This window comes from Sodiomyces alcalophilus (genome assembly GCF_042370955.1).
Source record: "Sodiomyces alcalophilus JCM 7366 unplaced genomic scaffold ACRALscaffold_4, whole genome shotgun sequence".
Lineage (NCBI taxonomy): Eukaryota > Fungi > Ascomycota > Sordariomycetes > Glomerellales > Plectosphaerellaceae > Sodiomyces > Sodiomyces alcalophilus.
In genome coordinates this window covers 1,266,418-1,286,401 of record NW_027263535.1, presented here as the reverse complement: position 1 = coordinate 1,286,401, position 19,984 = coordinate 1,266,418, and the positions used below count along the sequence as shown (strand labels likewise).

The following is a 19,984-nucleotide window of genomic DNA, read 5'->3' as shown; positions in this document are numbered from 1 at the left end:
GTGGTACCCCGTTTCGTATTCCTGCCGGTGTCCGTAAATAAAACAAGAAGAATAAAAGTAGCGGCCGACCACATACCTAGGTACCTACCGAGAACCGCTTTCCCCTCACCCCGCTACGTACCCCAACATCGACCTCCCATAACAGGAACTCTCCCATTCCTCACCTTAGGTCAACTTACTTTTCCTCACTCATCCTCTCTTCCCCTTCACCAATTCACCCTTACTTCCGTTCCACCAAACACACAATCTTCACAGTATGACCTCTCTGGGTCCCACAATGAAGGAGAGCTCGAAGAAGCTCGAGTCGTCCTTTGACTGGAGCCCGAGCAACCTCCCCAAGAAGCTCTTCATCAATAACGAGGTACGTCGCAAGAAGAGAAGGGAGACCAAAGATGCGTCAACCAAAGACAAATAGTCTAACACACCAAACAGTATGTCGAGTCCAAGAACCCCAAGAAGCTGGAGCTTTTCAACCCCGCCGACGGGTCTCCCGTTGCCAACGATGTCGCCCTCGCCGGCGAGGCCGAAGTAGATGCCGCCGTGGCCGCGGCCGAAGCAGCATTCCCCGCCTGGAAGAAGACCCCCGCCACAGTGCGTCGCGACTTGATGTACAAGCTGGCCGATCTGATCCATCAAAACGGCCCTGCCCTGGCGGCGCTGACGCGCATCACCCTGGGCGCGCCGTTCGGATCCTTCGGCTCGTTCGAGATCAACCTCGCCTGTGAAGCGCTCCGCTACTACGCCGGCTGGACCGACAAGTTCCCCGGCGAGGTCATGCCGCAAGACGACGGGTTCATGAAGATTGTGCGGAACGAGCCCCTCGGCGTCACCTGCGGCATCACACCGTGGAACGGCCCGCTGGGCAACGTCGGCATGAAGGCCGGCCCCGCCCTGGCCACGGGCAACTGCTTCATCCTCAAGCCGTCCGAGAAGACGCCCTTCGCCGCCCTGGCCCTGGGCACGCTCATCAAGGAGGCCGGCTTCCCCCCCGGCGTGTTCCAGGTGCTGTCGGGCGACGGCAGCACGGGCGCCCTTCTGTCGAGCCACATGGGCGTGCGCAAGGTCAGCTTCACCGGGTCCACCACGACCGGGCGCAAGATCCAGGAGATGGCGGCCAAGAGCAACCTCAAGCGGGTGACGCTCGAGCTGGGCGGCAAGAGCCCCGCCGTCGTCTTTGACGACTGCAACCTCGACAACGCCGTCACGTGGTGCGCCAACGCCATCACGGCCAACACGGGCCAGGTGTGCTTCGCCCGCCAGCCGCGTGTACGTGCAGGCCGGCATCTACGACAAGTTCGTGGCGGCCTACAAGAAGGCCATGCAGGACAAGGCGGCCGGCATCGGCGACCCGAGCGTCGACACCACGACCATCGGGCCCCTGGTCGACAAGTCGCAGTTTGACCGGGTGCGCGGCTTCATCGAGCGCGGCCAGCAGGGCCAGGGCACGCTGCTGGTGGGCGGCGGGCGCGTGGGCGAGAAGGGCTACTTTGTCGAGCCGACCGTGTTCGAGAACGTGGCGCAGGACGCGGAGATTCTGCAGCAGGAGATCTTTGGCCCCGTGGCGGTGCTGAACAAGTTTGAGACGGAGGAGGAGATTATCGAAAAGGCCAACGATACCAACTTTGGCCTCATGGCCGGCGTCTTCACCCAGGACATCAACAAGGCCATGCGCGTGGCCTCGGACATTGACAGCGGCATGGTCGGCATCAACTGCGTCAGCCTGTGTTTCCTGACTGCGCCGTTTGGCGGCAGCAAGGAGAGCGGTACTGGTCGCGAGAACGCCATCCACGCGCTGCGCATGTTTACTGAGCCCAAGACCGTCATGGTCAACCTTACCTATTGAGGAGGATGAGAGTCTAGTGGAGGTAGTATAATGAAATAAAATGTCGTTTAATTCAATTGTATTGTGATTTTGTGAAATGTGGAAGTACGAATATGAGGATGAAGGAAACAAGGAAGCAAGGTCCAAAAAAAAAAAAAAAAAAAGAAAAAGAAAAAAAAAGGGCGACAGCTTCACCGACAGTTTCACCGACCTGACCGACATACTGTATCATATCGTCCTGACACTGTATTTAACACTGGTTACATAACCCAAATCTCTGGACGGATAGTGCGCAGGTACGTACGATACACTGTATATACACTGTACACACAATTAATCTCCACAACCCAATTCACCTGAAATTTACTCCATCAAATTATTGCCCTTCAATCGTCTCAACGTCCGTCTGGCATCACCTAGACGTTGGCATTATGCTCAATTCATGAAATGCATTCCTGACTACCCAAGATACGCCATACAAAAACACTGAATCCCCTACCAAGTGGTACCGTCTCACAGCTTGGACAGCCTGCCCGCCGACAGCCTCGAACCTCCATCAACGGCAATGTCGACTCCGTTTCTAGAACAAAACACGTCAGCATCATTCCAATCGTCCAAACCACTGCGGAGGAGAGGGAGAAACCTACACGTATTTTCCTGCAGGGGAGCACAGGAACACAGCCACGCCGGCAATGTCTTCAGGCTCGCCCAGGCGACGCATGGGGTTGTCCCGGCTCAGTCCATCGACGCCTCCGAGGTTGCTGATCAGACCTTGGGCCAGCTTTGAGGGGAAGAACCCAGGCGAAATGACATTGGAAGTGATGTTTCGGGGGCCCAGCTCCACAGCCAAGTTGCGACCCAGGTGCTGGTGAGAACGTCAGCATTGATGTCGATTGTCACATGTCTTTCTTTTTTCTCCTGATCGTCCAAAACTCACATTTGCGGCCGCCTTGGAAGCAGAGTACATGATGGTACCGTTCTCCCCGACGTGGGGGACGTTGCTACCAGCCGTTGAGCTGATGGTGATGACGCGGCTCGGATCGTCCCTGGAAGAGGCTTGCTCTAGAAGAGGGAGGAACCTGGGGGAAAAAAGCGACCCGTCAGCTTGCTCTTTCTTATCTTCTCACATCCCCTACCGGGTCATTGACAACTTACTTCTGAGCCAGCTCAAAGACGCCCCGGACGTTGAGGTCCAGGATCTTGACCGAGCTGTGTGGCGGGGCGTCCTCGAACCGTGAACCCCACGCGGCGCCGGCATTGCACACGAGGATGTTCAGGCCCTTGCTCCCGACAATCTCCTTGACCTCGCCCACGAGGCGCACGATGGCATCCGAGTCGCCCACGTTGGCGGCGATGCCGATGGCCTTGCCCCGGATCCCCGGCAGCCTGTTGAGCTTGTCGACCGCCTGCAGGATGCCCTGTTCGCCCTCGAGCTTGCGCGCCGTGATGATGACGTGCGAGCAGCCCGACCGCAGGAACGCCGTGGCCATGTGCAAGCCCAGGCCTCGCGATCCACCCGTGACGACGGCCGTCTTGCCCTCAAGGGTGAAGGCCTTGTCGAAATTCCTCAGCTCAGACATGTTGTCGGTTCGATTGTATTTTCTTTCTTTGCGAAAGTAGTCGGAATTGGAAACTCTTTCGAATGAGGGTCGTCAAGGTAAGTTCTCGATGGACTCGGTCGTTAAGATGAGAATGAACGAGACGAGAATCAAAAGAAGAGGGACAACAATACGACGAGAATTCGATTCGATTGATGCACAAGTGTGTGTTACGGGCTTCGAAAGAAGTCACGGATGATATGAGTTCCAAGCCAAGATATGGGTTCCCGGAATGGAATTGGTCGAGCGACAGTACTCCAATGCGAACGATTCGAACGCCCCCGGTCGATGGAGTCTGGGGTCTGGGGTCATGCCAGATGTTTTCCGTGGCTGTTCGGTATTAGCTTGGGACCCAGCAGCGGGCACAACGACCAGTGAAAACGTCCCAAATGACAAGCAGCCCACTACGACAAAGAGCCACGGCTCAACTGGTGAAGCTTGGAGGGTTAAGTGGCAACCCAGCTCGCTGATCTCGACGGCACCATTTGCTGCGCTCTCAGCCATGGGCATGACATTTCAGCCCTTCCCGGAAGGAGCAAGAGTTTGCCCGTCAGTCTTTACCCCGCAAAATGCCGGCTACCGAAGTGTTTCCGAGGGAAGATATCGGCCGATTAGAGGCGCACAACTCGGCCCGCCGAGTCTCCAGTAAGAAACCCTCTGGTCGACGGCTTGTAGTGATTTATTCTGGATTTTCGGGCTGTTTTCATCCGTTTTTTTTTTATATTATTATCTGATATGTCGTTGGGTATAGGGAAAGACGAGGTGGTGATAACCGACTAGAAAGCCCCTTGATATATCACTCTGTCTTGGTCCTTTTTCTCATCATATCTTGACGTTTGACGCAAAGGCAGAAAGAAATCAAAAGATAAAAAAGAAGCAAAAGACGCTGCCTTCATCTTACACTCTGGGGAGCTTCTCTTTTCTTTGCCCTACCTTACATAGATCCCGCCGTCGCCATGATCTTCACGTCCCCTTTCCCGACACTTGACATCCCCAAGACCAACCTACTCACCTACCTCTTCCCCCCGGGCCAGGAGCCGTCCGAGGAACCGCTATGGTTCGACAGCAAGGATGACCAGCAAAACCTATCGCCCAAGCAGTGCCTAGAATGGGTGAAGCGCCTTTCTTTTGGCCTTCAGAGGCTGGGTATGAAGCGCGGGGACGTGGTCATGATTTGCACCCCCAATCATATCTTCGTGCCCGTGGCTTACCTGGGCATTGTGGGATCCGAATGCATATTCAGCGGTGCCAACCCGGCTTATACTGTACCTGGTGAGTTCTTCTTTAGACTTCGACTTGTTGATCCGTCCACTGTACAGTTGGTTGCTGACCAGAGTCTTTCTTCTCAGAGCTTGTGCATCAGATGAACAACACCACAGCCAAGGTGATTCTCGCCCACCCCTCCCTGCTCGCCCGAGTCCTCCCTGCCGCCGAAAAGGCGGGCATCCCCAGGAACCGCATCTTTCAGTTCTCCGACGTCGAGAACCCGACCCGGGAAGGCATTCCCGACTGGAGGGCGATGATCGGAACGCCAGCAGAAGCACGAAACTACCAGTGGCCGGAACTGTCGCCAGAGAGATCCGTCAACACGGTGGCGACCATCAACTACAGCTCGGGAACGACAGGCCTGCCCAAGGGCGTCTGCGTGTCGCACCACAACCTGATCGCCAACGTGGAGCAGACCATCGTGATGCGGTATGCCAAGAAGCCGTACCCGTTCGAGGCGCGGCCGCAGGAGCGGTGGATCGGGTTCCTGCCGCTCTACCACGCGTACGGGCAGCTCTACACGATCCTCATGGCGATCAAGCTCGACGTGCCCATCTACATCATGAAGGAGTTCCGGTACGAGGATTTCCTGTTCACCATTGGGCGGTACCGCATCACGAGCCTGCAGATCGCGCCGCCGATCCTGGTGATGCTGTCGAAGCGGCCCGAGACGGCGCGGTACGACCTGTCGAGCGTCAAGGACGTGCTGTGCGGGGCGGCGCCGCTGTCGCGCGAGCTGCAGAACGAGTGCCAGCGGCGGTTCCAGATCCAGATCAACCAGGGCTGGGGCATGACCGAGGTGACGTGCGGCGCCATCCACGTGCCGGGCGGGGTGCGGGACGACACGGGCAGCGTGGGCCAGCTGGACCCCAACTGCGAGTGCAAGCTCATCGACGACGACGGCAACGCGGTCGGCGTGGGCCAGCCGGGCGAGATGTACGTCCGCGGGCCCAACATTTGCATGGGCTACTGGCGCAACGAGGCGGCCACCAAGGAGAGCCTGGACGAGGACGGGTGGCTCAAGACGGGCGACATTGCCGTTTGCAACGAGGAGGGGTATTTCTGGATTGTCGATCGGAAAAAGGTATGACCTAGCCAGGTGTTTTTTTCCTTCCAGCCGACAAGACGAAACTAACTGGAGCAACAGGAACTCATCAAGGTCAATGCACTGCAAGTAGCGCCCGCCGAGCTGGAGGCGGTGCTTTTGGAGAACGAGCACGTCGCCGACGCTGCGGCCGTGGGCATCACTGTGTAAGTTGCGGTTTTCGTCTCAACAGTCAAATCAAAAACTAACGCCACTCAGCAACGACGACGAACGTCCGAGAGCGTACGTGGCGATCCAGGAGGCGTCCAAAGGCAAGGTGACGCCCCAGGACATCCAGGAATGGATCAAGCCGCGGGTGGCCAAGCACAAGTGGCTCACGGGCGGGGTGGTCTTCGTGGACGAGGTGCCCAAGCTGGCGAGCGGCAAGATCCAGCGGAAGACGATGCGCGACTGGGCCAAGAGGGACGCGGCGGCCATGGAGGCGGAGCTCAAGAAGAACGGGACACCAAGAGCAAGACTGTAAGAAGAGTGATGCTATGGAAGGGATATACGACGTAGGGACAGATGGCGACAGGTTCCCTTGGTTCATCTGCACGGCATTTCGTTTGTCTGGTTTTTGGTCTGGTCGGGTAGGGAACTAGCTACGGGTAGATCATGCAGAGTCGATGATACAATACACATAGAATTTTCTCGCAGGCGGGTGCAGGCTGATGCGTGTTGGTCTGCTTTGGACTACACCTGTGACCGTTTATCCGCCTTCTTTCGCTCACTGAGGAGGCAGCGACAGTGGTGGCCAACTGAGACAGCCGTGCGTGGCACTCGGAGTGATCAGTCTTGATTACAGAGGCATTGCAAACGGCAGCCTTGATTAAGAGGGTGCAGATCGCAGCCTTGATTACAATGCATTGCATATGGCGGCCTTGAATGCATGGGGCGACGGAAGAGGCAACGAAAGTGGTGCAGAGTGAAAGCGTGGTTGGGCCACCAGGGAGCGAGCCGGGTGATATTTACCGGCAGCCGTGGGAAGTCAAAGACTTGTATACTTGCATGTACACAATACCCCACAGTGGATCATGATTATGTCAGAGGGCCAAGGCGCTAATGACGCATACTTCCGTCATGTTGTTATAAAGGAGAAACACGAGACGGTAGGTACGTACCTACGGTAGCACTTGCCGTCGACTCTGCATTCATCCTCCAGACGAGACTCGTGATGTCTCTCTTTTTGGTCCAAGCGGATTTCTCCTCCAAACAATACGCCTCTGTATTGCACGAGAAGAACTCTCAACAAGCAAGCCCACTGGACAGATATGACAGGCGAACAAAGCATTGGGTCATGTGGTCCTCATCTTCTGGTCCGTGTCTTCTCCATCGACGGATTTCGGGAGCTTGATCATGTCCGTTGACCGCTGACTGACCGTTATGTTGTTCTTCTAGGTTTATATGTTACAAATCCTGGAGGTGTATACCGGTGAACGGAGATAAGGGCAGTAGGCCAGCCTCCAGCCACCGTGCCATAGCTTCTCGGATCCCGTTTAGCGCCAGTCTGGACCCGGACGACGTTACACTACTACTGATGCATTCGCACGACGCAGGACACTGGCTGTCGGGTAGCTCTTCCACTTCACCCAGCCAGCGTTTGCGGCCGTCCGTCGTCCCCAGAGACGCTCCTTTCCTCTACCCTGCGCTAACCGTCCCTTATCGTCTACATTTCTTCTTATAGCACCGAGCACTAGGCCCGCTGGACTAGGCCCGCTGGACTAGGCCCGCTGGACTGGGCCGATGATCTTAAACCAGCCATTGGATTCGCCCCATCGTACCAGACAGAGACCTCCCCCCGCCACGCGGTCACGGCATGCCCCGAAGAATCACACACCTTATTAGTAGCCTTGGGCTCTGGGCGGAGATCAATACCCCACGATTCTGGGCTGGGGGCGGGGCCCTTTCTCCAAAGTACGAACATGGCTTTCCCGACTAGTGAAATCTCATTTCGCTACTCTTCTTCTCCCGAGTCAGATGAGGACCAATCGTCTGATCCTTGGCCCTACAGCTGTTTCCTGTGTCATGAATTCTGCTCTGGCAGCTGCTTCATGACTCGGCTGAACCCATCCCCTCGGGGTTACCCCAGGGGCCCGGGATGCACGCCATCCCACTTGGACCTTCGTCCCCACCCGGCCATCCTGTCCAGTTGCGACGCGATGGTAGCTATGGGAAATTTCCCGACGTGTCCTGCCTGCAGACAAACAGACCGCCCTGAGTATCATGACTGGTTGGTAGCCTGTAGGTCAGCCGGGTCGTTAGGTGGCCGCCATGCTCCTCCTCCTCGTCCTCCTCCACCAGCTAGATTCCCGAAGCTAGGATCCGGGGGGGGGGCAATTCTTTACGCCACCCCCGTTTTTCCCCCCCGCTTAGTGCTGGAAAACGCCAGCCTTCTGTACCGAAGAGCTCTTTGTCCCCCTACATCTCATACGGCGGTGCTCTTCCATCGTCGAGTGTACTCGGATAGTCCCCGCTAAGCTGTGAACAGACCTTGTCTTCTCTCGCATATATATCTTCAGTATTTCGCTGCCGTCTCTGCCCATGCTCTCTCCTTGATCTTTACCTATCTATAACCCTTCACATCTTGCCTTTCTCTTGCTGCCTCTGACCATCCAAGTGGCTGTATTGAGAGTTGAGCATTCGTCTCCCTTCTCCTATCCCGTTGCCCCTTTTCTCTTCCCACCCTCGATACCAACTGGAACATACGCCAAAGTTCCCGCAAACCACACAACCACAATGAGCAACAACATCTCACCAGAGTCGGTCAAGGCCGGTGCCCGCGATAACTCCCGGAGACTCGACAACCCCATCCACAATGAGAGGCATATGCGTGTCATCTGCATAGGTGCCGGTGCCTCTGGCCTCCTGGTCGCCTATAAGCTGCAGAAGCACTTTACAAACTACTCCCTCGCCGTCTACGAGAAGAATGCCGCCGTCGCCGGCACCTGGTATGAGAACAGGTACCCTGGGTATGTATCTCTCTCTCTCTCTCTCTAAAGAAGAAAAAAAGCTGACTGGTTTGGGAATAGCTGCGCCTGTGATGTCCCTTCGCACAACTACACATGGAGCTTTGAGCCCAACCTCGACTGGTCGGCCGTCTACCCGCCGTCCAACGAAATCTTCGATTACTTCGAGGGCTTCGCCCGGAAGTACTGCCTGCACCAGTACGTCAAGGTGCGCCACCAGGTCGTCGGCGCCACCTGGGACCACGTCAACGGCGGCTACACCGTCCGCGTCGAGGACCTGGACACCGGCAAGATCATCACCGACCACTGCGATATGCTCGTCAACGCCAGCGGCATCCTGAACAACTGGAAGTGGCCCGCCATCCCCGGCCTCGACAAGTACAAGGGCACCCTCCTGCACACCGCCAACTGGGACGACTCGGTCTCCCTCGACGGCAAGGTCGTCGGCCTCATCGGAAACGGCTCCTCCGGCATCCAGGTCCTCCCCGCCATCAGGGACAAGTGCAAGAGGGTCATCAACTTCATCCGCGAGCCCACCTGGGTCTCGCCCGTCCAGGGCATGGAGCAGCACAAGTACTCGCCCGAGGAGATCCGCGAGTTCGCCGAGAAGCCCGGCGCCCTGCTCGCCTACCGCAAGAACATCGAGTCGGGCCTCAACGGCCAGTTCGGCATCTTCCTCAAGGACAACCGCATCAACCGCGACACCCACGCCTACATGAAGCAGCAGATGAAGGAGAAGCTGAACAACCCGTACCTCGAGGAGAAGCTCATCCCCGACTGGAGCCTCGGCTGCCGCCGCCTGTCCCCCGGCGTCGACTACCTCGAGTCCCTGACCAAGCCCAACGTCGACGTCGTCTACGGCGAGATCACCGCCATCACCGAGAAGGGCTGCCTCTCCGACAACGGCAACGAGTACCCCGTCGACGTGCTCATCTGCGCCACCGGCTTCGACACCTCCTTCCGCCCCCGCTTCCCCATCATCTCCCCCTCGGGCGAGAACCTGCAGGACAAGTGGGCCAACGTGCCCGAATCGTACCTGGGCATCGGCGTCGCCGGCTTCCCCAACTACTTTGCCATGCTGGGCCCCAACTGCCCCATCGGCAACGGGCCCGTGCTGTCGGCCGTCGAGGCCCAGGCCGACTGGATGCTCAAGGTCATGGACCGCTTCCAGAGCAGCAACATTGCCCGCATCGCCCCCAAGGAGCAGGCCGTCCGCGACTTTGTCGAATACAAGGACTACTTCATGAAGCGCACCGTCTGGTCCGACGAGTGCCGCTCCTGGTACAAGCCCAGCCCGGAGGGCCCCATCGTCGCCCTCTGGCCCGGCTCCACCCTGCACTACATCGAGGCCATGAGAGACGTCCGCTTCGACGACTTTGACATCACCTACGCCGGCAACCGCTTCGCCTACCTCGGCAACGGCTACTCCCAGACCGAACTCGACCCTACCGCCGACTGGGCCTACTACATCCGCGAGCACGACGACGACCCGCCCCTCTCCACCGGCGGCAAGCGCAAGCTGCTCAGCAAGAGCGGCACCGTCACGGACCGCGAAGTCGTCGTCTTCAGCGGGAACCGGGACGAGGCGGAACGCGTGCGCGAGGAGACGACAGCGAAGCTCTGAGCGGAGAAGACGCGACAAGGCGTTGGGTTGTAAGAATGATGAGTGGGTGGCGTCTGTTGGGCGGGTTTCTCTTGCGTATATTCGTACATCTTGGATGATTCATGTGGGCAGGGAAGACACTATGGACGGCGGTTTTTTGGTGTCCATTGTACATAGCCCTTTCTTTGTCGTTTCGATTTGCATACATAGCAGTAGCATTTCTTCGGATACATATGGAGTTATATTCCCTCGTCTGTATGTCGCTTCATCGTGACCAATTCGCTCTCGACGTACATCAACAGACGCCTATTGCCAAGCCCTAACTGGACAAGTGGTCTACGTAGGCCTATTCCGACCATGTTTCCGTCTGTTGGTTCCTATGTTTGGGTGGCTATTACCCTTCAGTTACGAGTCTTGGAAAGTCAGAATGGTCCACTGACGAACCTGCCGAGTCCCAGCTCCTGGGAAGAAGAGAGCAGCCAAGTAGTTTTCACGGATGGAAGACCCCCAGAAGGCAAGTGTTACGAGAAGACCTTATCAGACCGGGGTGCCTGGTCGCCGCTCGACGAGATGGTTCGGGCACGAATCAAGTGCGCTCGGCAGGAAGCGGCCAACCCTGCGAAAACAGAGGAATGCCATCCCCAATCCATCCGCCCGTCTATCACGACACCTCGTCCTGCACTGCCTGCCCCGGTGGAGGGGGCCGTTTCATCACCTTTCGCTCGTTGCCCAGGATAACTATAATCGGAACACCGGCGTCAGTCTCCAAGCCATTCTCGTGATTCTATGTTCCGTCGCGAAGTCGAGAAGCACAACTAGGCAAAGAAACGGCAAAACTCACGTCTATTAAAAAGCACATAGGAAGTAACGAGGAAAATCGGCAGGGCGATAAGTCCAGCCGTCCAGCGCCTAGCGGCACGATTGTAGGCTTTCTTGTATTCCGGGCTCGCCGGGTTCAGGCGGGATGAAGGGGCGGGCTGTCTCCTCGGTGCAACGACGGACGAAGCGGGTGCGACTGGCTTGTTCGTCCTTGTTGATGACGCTGCCGCGGCGGCGGCGGAATTGGAGGCGGTCGCGTCTGGTATTGTTCTTGCGCTGCTGGCGGGTTTGGGTACGACGATTTTGCGGACAGGTTGAGGGGCGCCCGGGTTGTGAGCTGGTCGTGTATGCCCGGGGAGTCGCAGCTCTCCAGTTTGTCCGTCTTAGAAGATGGCGCATTGGGGGCACGGCTGGTTCGGAGTAGTTTGAAGTTGGTGGTAATGTCGTCGTCGTCGAGCGCGTCGCGGGAGTATGATTGGAGAACTCGGCCTTCGATTGTCGGATTATTAGAGAATTGGGATCGTTACGGGGGGAGAAGCAATCTGTCCAATAAAAGGTTCGAAATGGTAACTTGGAGGGCGCGTGGCATTGAATTCGCCGAACGATTACTCCCATCTAATAAGTTTGGTCCGGTGATGATGGGAAGCATCTTGACCGAGGTTCGAAGTTCTCGGATGGTCCCAGCTGCGAAGCTGCGCCACAACTTACATTGTGGCGCTGTGGCTACAGGTTTGTATATACGAATAGGTACGTACCTCGCTCCATTTGATCGCTGCTACTCCTGAAAGAAGTCTCTTTCTTCTGCATCTCATGTCGGTTGGCTCTCAATCCAGCCCCTATTTCTACGTTCTTTACTCGATCATCTCCCTCTTTAGGAAACACTTGGTATGATTGAGGTGACAATAGACAGCGGGTGGTGGTTCGTGGCCAGGGCTGGATAGTCTGCGGCCTGCCAGTGGCCCTCTTGATGCGGTCGGCGATCTCGAATAGAAGCCGATGGAGGAGAATGCATCGCAGAATCCCCGTCTTACGATGCATGTTCGGAACGAAGGTTCTTAGGTCATGGTTAGACGGCTTAAGGGGAGTATGCTCAGGATTCGACTCTTTATAGGCCGCCGTCTCAGTCCGGCCTTCAGTCTCAACCCCGGATGGTCGAAGGCTCGGTATGGAGCAGGCATACGTGATGCCCGAATCCAGCTTAGCAGCATGCAAAGGCTTTGATCCAAGAGACCGGTTTGTCTCTCTCTTGGGCCTTGGACCACAACCACCTCAGTACTCTCCTGAGATCGAAACCCCTTGGTTTGGTTCAGCCCAGATTGGGGATTAGCCATCATCTAGCGATACTTGCAAAAATGCAGACGCTCCGTCTATTGTTTGTGGTTGAGGTTCAGGATCCCAAGCAAAATGCCATCGGTTACCTAGATGCCCGGGATTCAAGGTAGCCATGGCTTATCATTTTGTGATAATTTCGCCAACAGAATATGTAGGTTTTCTGTGATCGATTATAACCTTGGGCTATAAGTTGGGCGATTTCTAGGAGGGTCTATGCCGCAGTAGGTCGATTTATGTGAGCGTTTTGCCTCCTGTCTGCTCCTTCATTCTCTTGTAGTTCTCTCCTTGCCAAGTTGGTCTTCCGCATGACCTTGGGTAATGCAGAGCCTGCCCGTAAGTCAATGCATAGTATAGACGTGTTCCAAATGATACTCCATGGACAAGAATAACGTTCAGTATAATGTTGTTCATAATCGTTCCCTCTTCAAGCGAGGTTCAGTGCGATATCATGCCCAGTTGGACTTGTAAGTCAGACCGTCGTCCATCCAGCCGCTCCAACCATTGGTCCTCGTATTCACATCCGCGTCCTGAGCATAGCCCATACCAACCGACAGGATACCTCCATACACTTCCACCTGGCCTGACCCAACTTGTTCAGATACAATGTACGATAGCTAATCTACACCATGACAATCTACGCCGGGATAGGCTGGTGGATCCCCTCGAACCTAGGACGAAGTCGGCGCTCAACGCCTTTGGCCATCCTCTCGAGGGGCAAGCGATGCTCAACGGCCCGCACGGTGCGGGCGACGGGTGGTTCGACGCGCTTGATTGCCCGTTCGGTCGTCGGGTAGACGTAGTTGATGTTCTTCTCCCAGCGAGGCGCCCACTTGGCAGTCTGGCTGGCCAGGCGCTGGTCGTGGCCCGGGTACATGAAGTATAAGGGGGTGAGGCCGCCTATGGTGGCTGCTCCGTAGCAGATGGCTTCGCCCGACTGGATTGCGAGTTTGATCGACATGGCGATGGGTTTCTTGTCTGAGAACAACTCAAATGTTAGACTTGGGGTTCCGTTTAACAGTGGGTAGATCCTCCACGATGAGTAGACCAAGGACACGATGGGAAACGTACGTTTTGTCAAAGAATATTGATAAACTGGTGAGATGTGGCGATTGTTTCGGCAGGAGTAGACAGCGGCTTAGGGTGTAGAAGTCGGCTGGCTCCCTGGATATTCCACTTGGTTGTTGTAAGATGCGGTGTTTGTCGAAACTCGGTTCGTATAGATGAAGGAAGAGAATCGCGGAAGGAGGATGATTCGGATAAGCGTAGTTTGATGAAAATCGTAGATGGCACGGATTGATTTCGTGCAGAGCGGTGATGGTGTCACGAGAAGGAGAAGAGGCACACGAGAGAGTAGAGGAAAAGGACAGAATACCGTTTTATGAAGGGGGCGAGGCGAACTGGGGCACACCACCTCACCTTATTGCTTCTCCCTCGTCCTACGTGAGAAGGCGCCGGCCGTTTCGACTCATTCGACCTGCGTGGCCCGGTGAAGAGTGCGGGGTAAGGAGACATGGCGAAGCAGAGAAGAGTACAAGGTCGTAAGGTGTAACGTGAAGCAGGTGAGGTTGTACCGGGAGATGAACTCTGTTATTGAACCTGGGCCCTCCATCACGAGAAGATGTGCCACAACGTTGACCAATGGCCTGAACTCTAACCAGTGAGGGAAGGCAGTGACTGGCTGATGGCCAAAAGCACACGCGACGCCGAGGGCACAAGGTTTCGACGAGAAGGTGATGTTTCGTCATTGGATTCATGTAGTGTACGGGAAAATGAGCAGTGGGTGGGTGGTTTATTGCCTGTACTTGTATGTTGACTGAATGATTTCGGGCAGGTTTCCTTTTCTTCGTTTCTTATTTCAAGGTCGTATAATGCATGCGAAGAGTCTGAAATAAATAATATCATCCGAGTTGATTGCGGACGCCATTGAAGCCATTTCTATGCTGACTGTCCTGCAATGGATGAGATATTTCCCCTTTTTTACGGCGGCACACCGACGGGCAGGCAGTCCGGGGAGGGCCCACACTGGGAATGGGCCCACTGGCACTAAGAGAAGGATCGCTGGGCAAGTGGAGATTCCACGCCGTTTTGGCACATTTCCGCCCACTTCCCCGGATGCCATGGCGAAAAGTGGCTCCGGGAAGTCTGGGGAAATCGGCGCTAAGGGGTGCCCCAGAAACCCTTTGGAGTCTCGCCCGGATAGTCAAGACAACACACTGAACCAAAGACACAATTAGAGACGTCGCATCCGACTCTTGTCCGTATCTGTAATCAATTAATCACAATTACCAGTATACTTGATGGGGGAACAAGGGTAAGAAAAGAAAGAAAGAAACGAAATATGTGGTATATTATACTCGAACATATAGCAATCTCATTTCATATTCTGCAACAGAATCATAGTGTAGAAAAAACGTACCTGTTGGACGATTGTCGCGTGCCTCCACTGTGGTCCCGCCCACTAGACCCGCCCGGGAAGTTGCCGAATGGCTTAGTGTTAGGATGCTTCCCTCTCAACTGCATCCCCTATCAGCGCCAATTTCAGGGGTTGGATAGACACGGCGCTGCGTCTGCGCTTCCCATTTGCAGGTAGTATCCCAGACACCAACTTCTTTTTGAATGAATATATCGGACTTTGTTCAAGAAAACGCATACTAGGTATCAATCTGCAAACTCGCCATGTTGTTCGACCACTTTATTGCTGTCATCGTTGTTCTTCGCACCCAACCTTCAACACACGTAACCTTCAGGAACCCTCCTTCTTCGGCTGGTCGTCTGTCCCTGACCTCGGAACACAAATCACTCTCCCGACCCGAAGCTTGTCGCAATTCAATCCCTCATTGGCAGCAAGCAGCTCCTCCAGGCTCAGCGACTTTTCCTGCGCGATATCCCAGCAGGTATCCCCCTTGGCGATGGTATACTCGGCCTGGCCCGGCGCGCAGTCCGCCTCGGCGGGGACCGTACCCCGCGATCGGTAGAGGAGCCACACCACGCCGATCAGGAACAGGCCGACGAGCATGAAAAAGTTGAACAGCGGCGCCCACGCCTGCCGCCACGCTTTTTTCTCCACTTCCCACGGCTCCAGTCCCGGGATGAAAGGCTCGCTCTCTTCTGTTCCCTGCAGCCCTGGTCCTGTCGTGTTGCTGCCGTTCGACACACGGGTCAGCCGCCCGTACTGCGCCCCCGGAGCGCCTTCCCAGTGGCTCCCGTCCGCGTCGCGGTAGGTGTACGTCTGCGTGTCGGCGTCGTAGCCTATGCGCGTCATGCCTTCTGGCAGTCGCTCTTCGTCCGTGTCGTAGTGCGAGAAGCGCGACATTGTCGGTGGGAATGATTTTTTTTTGAGCACGTGTTCCCGTGAGGGCGGTTTGGATTTTTGTTGGAATGATTGCAAGTCGAGTGCAGATGCTTTGACGGCGTATTTCGAGGGCAAGACAGGTGATGGTTCCTTTCTTGGAGATGAAGAGTTACCGAGGATACATACATCGCTGGGAAGTTGGGATGCCCGTTCCGGTGCGGCTTATGTCATCCAAGTACGTCATTCGCATGAACAGGAGTAAAATAGTGGATCTCGTGTGACCAACTTGGGATCGTCAACACAGCACCACAAACTTATTCTGATCAAGGAGCCGCGTCATATTCTTCGAAGCACATCAATTCACCTAGTGTAGTATGTACACTACACTTCGTACACCATGTACACCACGACTCCATGACGACCCCCTTTCATCCGTTTCTTACGCGCTCCGGACGATGTTTCGACACCCTAGGGTCCGGTGAAATGTGCTGGTTCCGAACGAGTTTGTCATTTCCGAACTGGCAAATCTCGAATTGGTCCGTCTCTTAGAACGTTTGGATGGAAAATTGGGATCGGATCTTCTTCGTACAACGCGAGCGCGGCTGCAACTACCTGTCCTGCTTGACCGGTAGCACGCCCGGCATGGTGACCCGCCCGTTTCCCTTTGCGTCTTCAAAGACAAGACAAGACGTTGCGGTCACCGGTGAATCCACCCACTGCACTGCCGCGGTTGCTTTACAACGCTTGTCCCTGGCCAACTCATGAGATAAAGACTCGCGAAGTTTGAATGCAGCCAGCGTGGACTTGGTGCACATTGGCATATGCAGGGACTATAGGATACCTACGGGGATGGAATGGAAAGCTTTCGGTGCGGGTAAAAAGATGGGCGATAAGAAGAGGGGAGAGAGAACATGGGGAATTGGGTGCGTGGACTGTTTTGATTCCCGCATTTTAAGTAGGTAGGGAACATCCCTACACGTGTACAAAGGCCAGAAGAGGACATGGGCAAGTCATTTCTGTGCCGACGTGGCGATTATTTTTAGAAAAGAAGAGGATTCGAACGACAGAATAGGAAGTAGCTTGTGGGTCGTCGTCAACGTTCGTAAGGCCGCAATTAGGTAATTACTGCATCCAGAAGTTCCGCACCATGTTACGAATAAATGAGACCGAAAAAGGTCAGTCATGTGATGTGGTGCTTGGGAAGGCATGATAGTGGCAAATCTCGCACCTCAGTTTGTGCATGTAATTTTGTTGAGACATGCAAAAAAGGAAGAACTAGTAGTTGACGTGGCCGGCATGTTCACCGACGCTCATCTCCGTCTGCCGTGGGGACATTGACCGGTACACGAACCGACCAAGGGACAGGACTGGGGAATAGATCCAGGTGCAAGTACCCAGACCGAGACAGCTATGCAGGGTGAAGAAGAAAAAAATTCAGGTCATGAGAAGAGCAGATGGAAGCGTCGAGACCAGAGACTTTTCGATTGCGTGATACATTCTGTGGGTTCCGGAAATTCGAACACGTACAACCACAACATTGCTTATGGGAACGGATTGCCGATTTAGGAAGTTTTAGCACCTCACGATGGCTTCGATGAGCTCGCAAAAGAAGGGAGCGGTCAAAGAAGGAGGGTGAGAGAGGAAGCTAGGAGAATAAAAGCGGGATAAAAGCGGGATTTCCGAAAGAGGAAAGCCGACAGTACCCCGACTAAAAGGTACAAAGTACGTTACAACGTACGAGTGATATCACGAGCCACGACGTCCGAGTCGGTCATCGGTACGGACTCCACACAGAGAATTAAGCTCTGGACAGATAAGCGGTGGTAGTAAGCAGCACCCCGCAATTCGGCGCCGTTCTACCCCACAGCTGGCCAGCCTGTCGGGCTTGTCCGTACAGAGTCTCGTATTGTCCTCCTTCATCCCCATTTCCAAAGGGATCGGGACCCTTTCCAAATCCCATGTGCTGGAGCAATTACCGAGCACAACTCCCAACTCCTTTCCCCCCGCGCGGACAATTGGAATCATACGGTAAAAGCTTGTCTTCTGTAGTTTTGATGCAATTGTATGTGGGGCTCCGTTCCCATGAGGTTGCGACTCCACCCAGATGTTCACGCGCTTCAAGTCATCCACAGAAACACCCTCTGGTCGATGACGATGTCTCTGATCGGATATTACGGGTCTCATAGCATCTGAACTCATTCTGTGTGACGAATGCAAAGAGCTCGTAAATACTGTGGTGGTACAGGTCGGTCGTGGTTCTTCAGTTTCCCTCTCAACATCACGATCACGATCACGATCAACCGTTCTATGACGCTTCATCGGCGTAAAGGCACCTCATGGCATTGGGAGCCAAATGGATCATCCCATCCCCCATTATCCCCGCCACTGAGCCGTACCGGCCCTGGTCCCTGTTGGCCGGACCCTGTTGACCGGATCCTTGCTGTCCGCGTGAGCTTCTCTCCCCCCACCCTTGGGAATGCGTCAGCCTAAGGAGACGAATTGACTGGCCCGTTCCTCCCTCCCAACGCGGGAGAGCAAGGGGGAATTGGGCGCCAAAGGTGGACAAGGTACATGTGCGTTGTATCCGTACCATTACATGCTCGATTGCTCCACTCCTGGAAACATCCCGGAGAGCTCTCAAGCCCCGTCCGTCGCCTCGGCAGCATCCTTAAACGTACTACCCTCGTTCGGTGGTCGCCGCCATCGTCGTCCCCGCTTCCCTTGCTTTTTTTTCCCTACACCTTGTCTCGACTACTCGCTCTCCGCTCGGCGGCGATTCTTACACTACTTTTGCTCTGGACCCTTTACGCAACGACGGCATTATTTGAACCCACTTCTTCCCCCTCCGTCCCTCGTCTTGCTCGTCTCTCCTCCAACATAAAAGACGGCCTGCGATACCCTACGAGTCGCCCATCATGTCTCGCTCTCTCTCCATCTCCCGGCTCCAACCACGACGTCTCTTCACCACCCGGATCACTGCTCTCACCTCACGATCCAGTTACCCCAACACTACGCCTACGCTTCGACCTGCCGCAGGCCTCTATACTCAACTACGCCCATTCCACTACTCTCCCACTCGTACATCGTCTCCCCGTTCCTCATCAGACATGGGTTCTATGCCGACTCCCCCGCAAACCTCGCGCCTGCCCGAGTTCAGCCTCCAGGGCAAGGTCATTGTCGTCTCAGGCGGCGCTCGGGGCTTGGGTCTCACCCAAGCCGAGGCTCTCCTTGAAGCCGGTGCTATCGGTGAGTACAAAGAAGATGCCCTCATATTCATTTACTTCCAGCCGGCCCAGAGAGAGTACCCGACTGACCAACCCGCCCCCATCCCCTTTTGCTAGTCCATGCCGTCGACCGCCTCCTCGAGCCGGATCCCACCTTCGCCAAGATTGCAGAGCGCGCCAAGAATGAACTCGGCACCGCCCTCTTCTACCATCGCACCGACGTACGCGACGTCGAGAACCTCAACGCCCTCATCGAGGGCATCGCCGACCAGCACGGCCGTCTCGACGGCCTCATCGCCGCCGCCGGCATCCAGCAGGAGACCCCGGCTCTCGACTACACCCTCGAGGACTCCGACAGGATGCTGGGCGTCAATGTCACTGGTGTCCTCATGACCGCCCAGGCCGTCGCCCGCCAGATGGTCAAGTACGAGTGCAAGGGTAGCATCGTCATGATTGCCAGCATGAGCGGTACCATTGCCAACCGTGGTCTCATTTGCCCGTATGTATTTTCTCCCGGCTGTCAAAGGAATAACGACTGACCCTTCGCTTCAGCGTCTACAACGCCTCCAAGGCTGCCGTCATCCAGCTTGCCCGCAACCTCGCCGCCGAATGGGGCGAGCACGGGATCCGCGTCAACACAATCTCCCCCGGCTACATCGTCACCGCCATGGTCGAGAACCTCTTCGAGACCTACCCCGAGCGCCGCACCGAGTGGCCCAAGCACAACATGCTCAACCGCCTCAGCACCCCCGAGGAGTACCGCGGCGCCGCCGTCTTCCTTCTCAGCGACGCCAGCAGCTTCATGACCGGCTCCGACCTTCGTATCGACGGCGGTCACGCTGCGTGGTGAAAAAAGACAAAACAAAAAGAAAAGGAAAAAAGAGAAGGGGATCACATCTCCCAACCACCGATAATGATCCGAAAGACCTCCCTCGTCGATGTGTTATGAGATTTAGCATTGGCGTTTTCTTGGGTACT

At 55.6% G+C, this 19,984-nt stretch overlaps 11 protein-coding genes across 11 annotated transcripts; 6 read left to right on the top strand and 5 right to left on the bottom strand.

Moving 5' to 3' along the window:
- The first annotated feature begins 46 nt into the window (after nucleotides 1–46).
- Nucleotides 47–1,894, top strand: ACRALDRAFT_1043221 (uncharacterized protein). The gene is given in 3 exon segments (XM_071015303.1): nucleotides 47–361; nucleotides 433–1,244; nucleotides 1,261–1,894. The coding sequence occupies 3 exon segments, from the start codon at nucleotides 257–259 to the stop codon at nucleotides 1,841–1,843; spliced, it is 1,500 nt and encodes a 499-aa protein (XP_070874716.1). The 5' UTR covers nucleotides 47–256; the 3' UTR covers nucleotides 1,844–1,894.
- A 25-nt stretch (nucleotides 1,895–1,919) lies between these two features.
- ACRALDRAFT_211129 (uncharacterized protein) lies at nucleotides 1,920–2,268 on the top strand (the record flags this gene model as incomplete). Its single annotated transcript, XM_071023512.1, has 3 exons — nucleotides 1,920–1,963; nucleotides 2,024–2,068; nucleotides 2,112–2,268. 3 exons carry the CDS (start codon nucleotides 1,920–1,922, stop codon nucleotides 2,266–2,268), a joined length of 246 nt encoding a protein of 81 aa, XP_070874715.1.
- On the bottom strand, nucleotides 2,105–3,744 carry ACRALDRAFT_1076796 (uncharacterized protein). The gene is made up of 4 exons (XM_071018538.1): nucleotides 2,978–3,744; nucleotides 2,760–2,901; nucleotides 2,470–2,687; nucleotides 2,105–2,402 (listed from the first exon to the last, which is right to left on the bottom strand). The coding sequence occupies exons 1-4, from the start codon at nucleotides 3,400–3,402 to the stop codon at nucleotides 2,336–2,338; spliced, it is 852 nt and encodes a 283-aa protein (XP_070874714.1). The 5' UTR covers nucleotides 3,403–3,744; the 3' UTR covers nucleotides 2,105–2,335.
- Nucleotides 3,745–4,366: 622 nt separating this feature from the next.
- ACRALDRAFT_1082176 (uncharacterized protein) lies at nucleotides 4,367–6,422 on the top strand. The gene is made up of 4 exons (XM_071019270.1): nucleotides 4,367–4,692; nucleotides 4,770–5,770; nucleotides 5,834–5,937; nucleotides 5,990–6,422. Exons 1-4 carry the CDS (start codon nucleotides 4,377–4,379, stop codon nucleotides 6,252–6,254), a joined length of 1,686 nt encoding a protein of 561 aa, XP_070874713.1. The 5' UTR covers nucleotides 4,367–4,376; the 3' UTR covers nucleotides 6,255–6,422.
- Nucleotides 6,423–8,506: 2,084 nt separating this feature from the next.
- ACRALDRAFT_2105017 (uncharacterized protein) lies at nucleotides 8,507–10,360 on the top strand (the record flags this gene model as incomplete). The annotated part of the gene is made up of 2 exons (XM_071023221.1): nucleotides 8,507–8,739; nucleotides 8,800–10,360. The coding sequence occupies 2 exons, from the start codon at nucleotides 8,507–8,509 to the stop codon at nucleotides 10,358–10,360; spliced, it is 1,794 nt and encodes a 597-aa protein (XP_070874712.1).
- Nucleotides 10,361–11,248: 888 nt separating this feature from the next.
- On the bottom strand, nucleotides 11,249–12,196 carry ACRALDRAFT_2027381 (uncharacterized protein; the record flags this gene model as incomplete). Its single annotated transcript, XM_071020461.1, has 4 exons — nucleotides 11,249–11,700; nucleotides 11,867–11,881; nucleotides 11,914–11,994; nucleotides 12,190–12,196. 4 exons carry the CDS (start codon nucleotides 12,194–12,196, stop codon nucleotides 11,249–11,251), a joined length of 555 nt encoding a protein of 184 aa, XP_070874711.1.
- A 928-nt stretch (nucleotides 12,197–13,124) lies between these two features.
- On the bottom strand, nucleotides 13,125–13,448 carry ACRALDRAFT_1071095 (uncharacterized protein; the record flags this gene model as incomplete). Its single annotated transcript, XM_071017827.1, has 1 exon — nucleotides 13,125–13,448. The coding sequence occupies one exon, from the start codon at nucleotides 13,446–13,448 to the stop codon at nucleotides 13,125–13,127; it is 324 nt and encodes a 107-aa protein (XP_070874710.1).
- A 1,624-nt stretch (nucleotides 13,449–15,072) lies between these two features.
- Nucleotides 15,073–15,928, bottom strand: ACRALDRAFT_1064286 (carbohydrate-binding module family 50 protein). The gene has a single exon (XM_071016942.1). It carries the CDS (start codon nucleotides 15,801–15,803, stop codon nucleotides 15,234–15,236), a length of 570 nt encoding a protein of 189 aa, XP_070874709.1. The 5' UTR covers nucleotides 15,804–15,928; the 3' UTR covers nucleotides 15,073–15,233.
- Nucleotides 15,929–16,032: 104 nt separating this feature from the next.
- Nucleotides 16,033–16,647, bottom strand: ACRALDRAFT_1064287 (uncharacterized protein). The gene has a single exon (XM_071016943.1). It carries the CDS (start codon nucleotides 16,595–16,597, stop codon nucleotides 16,391–16,393), a length of 207 nt encoding a protein of 68 aa, XP_070874708.1. The 5' UTR covers nucleotides 16,598–16,647; the 3' UTR covers nucleotides 16,033–16,390.
- A 1,471-nt stretch (nucleotides 16,648–18,118) lies between these two features.
- ACRALDRAFT_211134 (uncharacterized protein) lies at nucleotides 18,119–18,663 on the top strand (the record flags this gene model as incomplete). Its single annotated transcript, XM_071023514.1, has 3 exons — nucleotides 18,119–18,192; nucleotides 18,236–18,262; nucleotides 18,318–18,663. The coding sequence occupies 3 exons, from the start codon at nucleotides 18,119–18,121 to the stop codon at nucleotides 18,661–18,663; spliced, it is 447 nt and encodes a 148-aa protein (XP_070874707.1).
- A 235-nt stretch (nucleotides 18,664–18,898) lies between these two features.
- On the top strand, nucleotides 18,899–19,856 carry ACRALDRAFT_2105161 (uncharacterized protein; the record flags this gene model as incomplete). Its single annotated transcript, XM_071023228.1, has 3 exons — nucleotides 18,899–19,028; nucleotides 19,124–19,505; nucleotides 19,559–19,856. 3 exons carry the CDS (start codon nucleotides 18,899–18,901, stop codon nucleotides 19,854–19,856), a joined length of 810 nt encoding a protein of 269 aa, XP_070874706.1.
- Between the last annotated feature and the right edge of the window lie 128 nt (nucleotides 19,857–19,984).

Bases quoted from the DNA above. Each gene is read 5' to 3' on its own strand.
- ACRALDRAFT_1076796 (XM_071018538.1), bottom strand. From the start codon at position 3,402: ATGTCTGAGCTGAGGAATTTCGACAAGGCCTTCACCCTTGAGGGCAAG. The intron at 2,902-2,977 runs GTAAGTTGTCAA...TTTTTCCCCCAG, and splicing joins GTCTTTGAGCTGGCTCAGAA to GTTCCTCCCTCTTCTAGAGC. The intron at 2,688-2,759 runs GTGAGTTTTGGA...CGTTCTCACCAG, and splicing joins CTTCCAAGGCGGCCGCAAAT to CACCTGGGTCGCAACTTGGC.
- ACRALDRAFT_1064287 (XM_071016943.1), bottom strand. From the start codon at position 16,597: ATGTGCACCAAGTCCACGCTGGCTGCATTCAAACTTCGCGAGTCTTTA.
- ACRALDRAFT_1064286 (XM_071016942.1), bottom strand. From the start codon at position 15,803: ATGTCGCGCTTCTCGCACTACGACACGGACGAAGAGCGACTGCCAGAA.
- ACRALDRAFT_1043221 (XM_071015303.1), top strand. From the start codon at position 257: ATGACCTCTCTGGGTCCCACAATGAAGGAGAGCTCGAAGAAGCTCGAG. The intron at 362-432 runs GTACGTCGCAAG...CACACCAAACAG, and splicing joins AGCTCTTCATCAATAACGAG to TATGTCGAGTCCAAGAACCC.
- ACRALDRAFT_1082176 (XM_071019270.1), top strand. From the start codon at position 4,377: ATGATCTTCACGTCCCCTTTCCCGACACTTGACATCCCCAAGACCAAC. The intron at 4,693-4,769 runs GTGAGTTCTTCT...CTTTCTTCTCAG, and splicing joins CCCGGCTTATACTGTACCTG to AGCTTGTGCATCAGATGAAC. The intron at 5,938-5,989 runs GTAAGTTGCGGT...AACGCCACTCAG, and splicing joins GCGGCCGTGGGCATCACTGT to CAACGACGACGAACGTCCGA.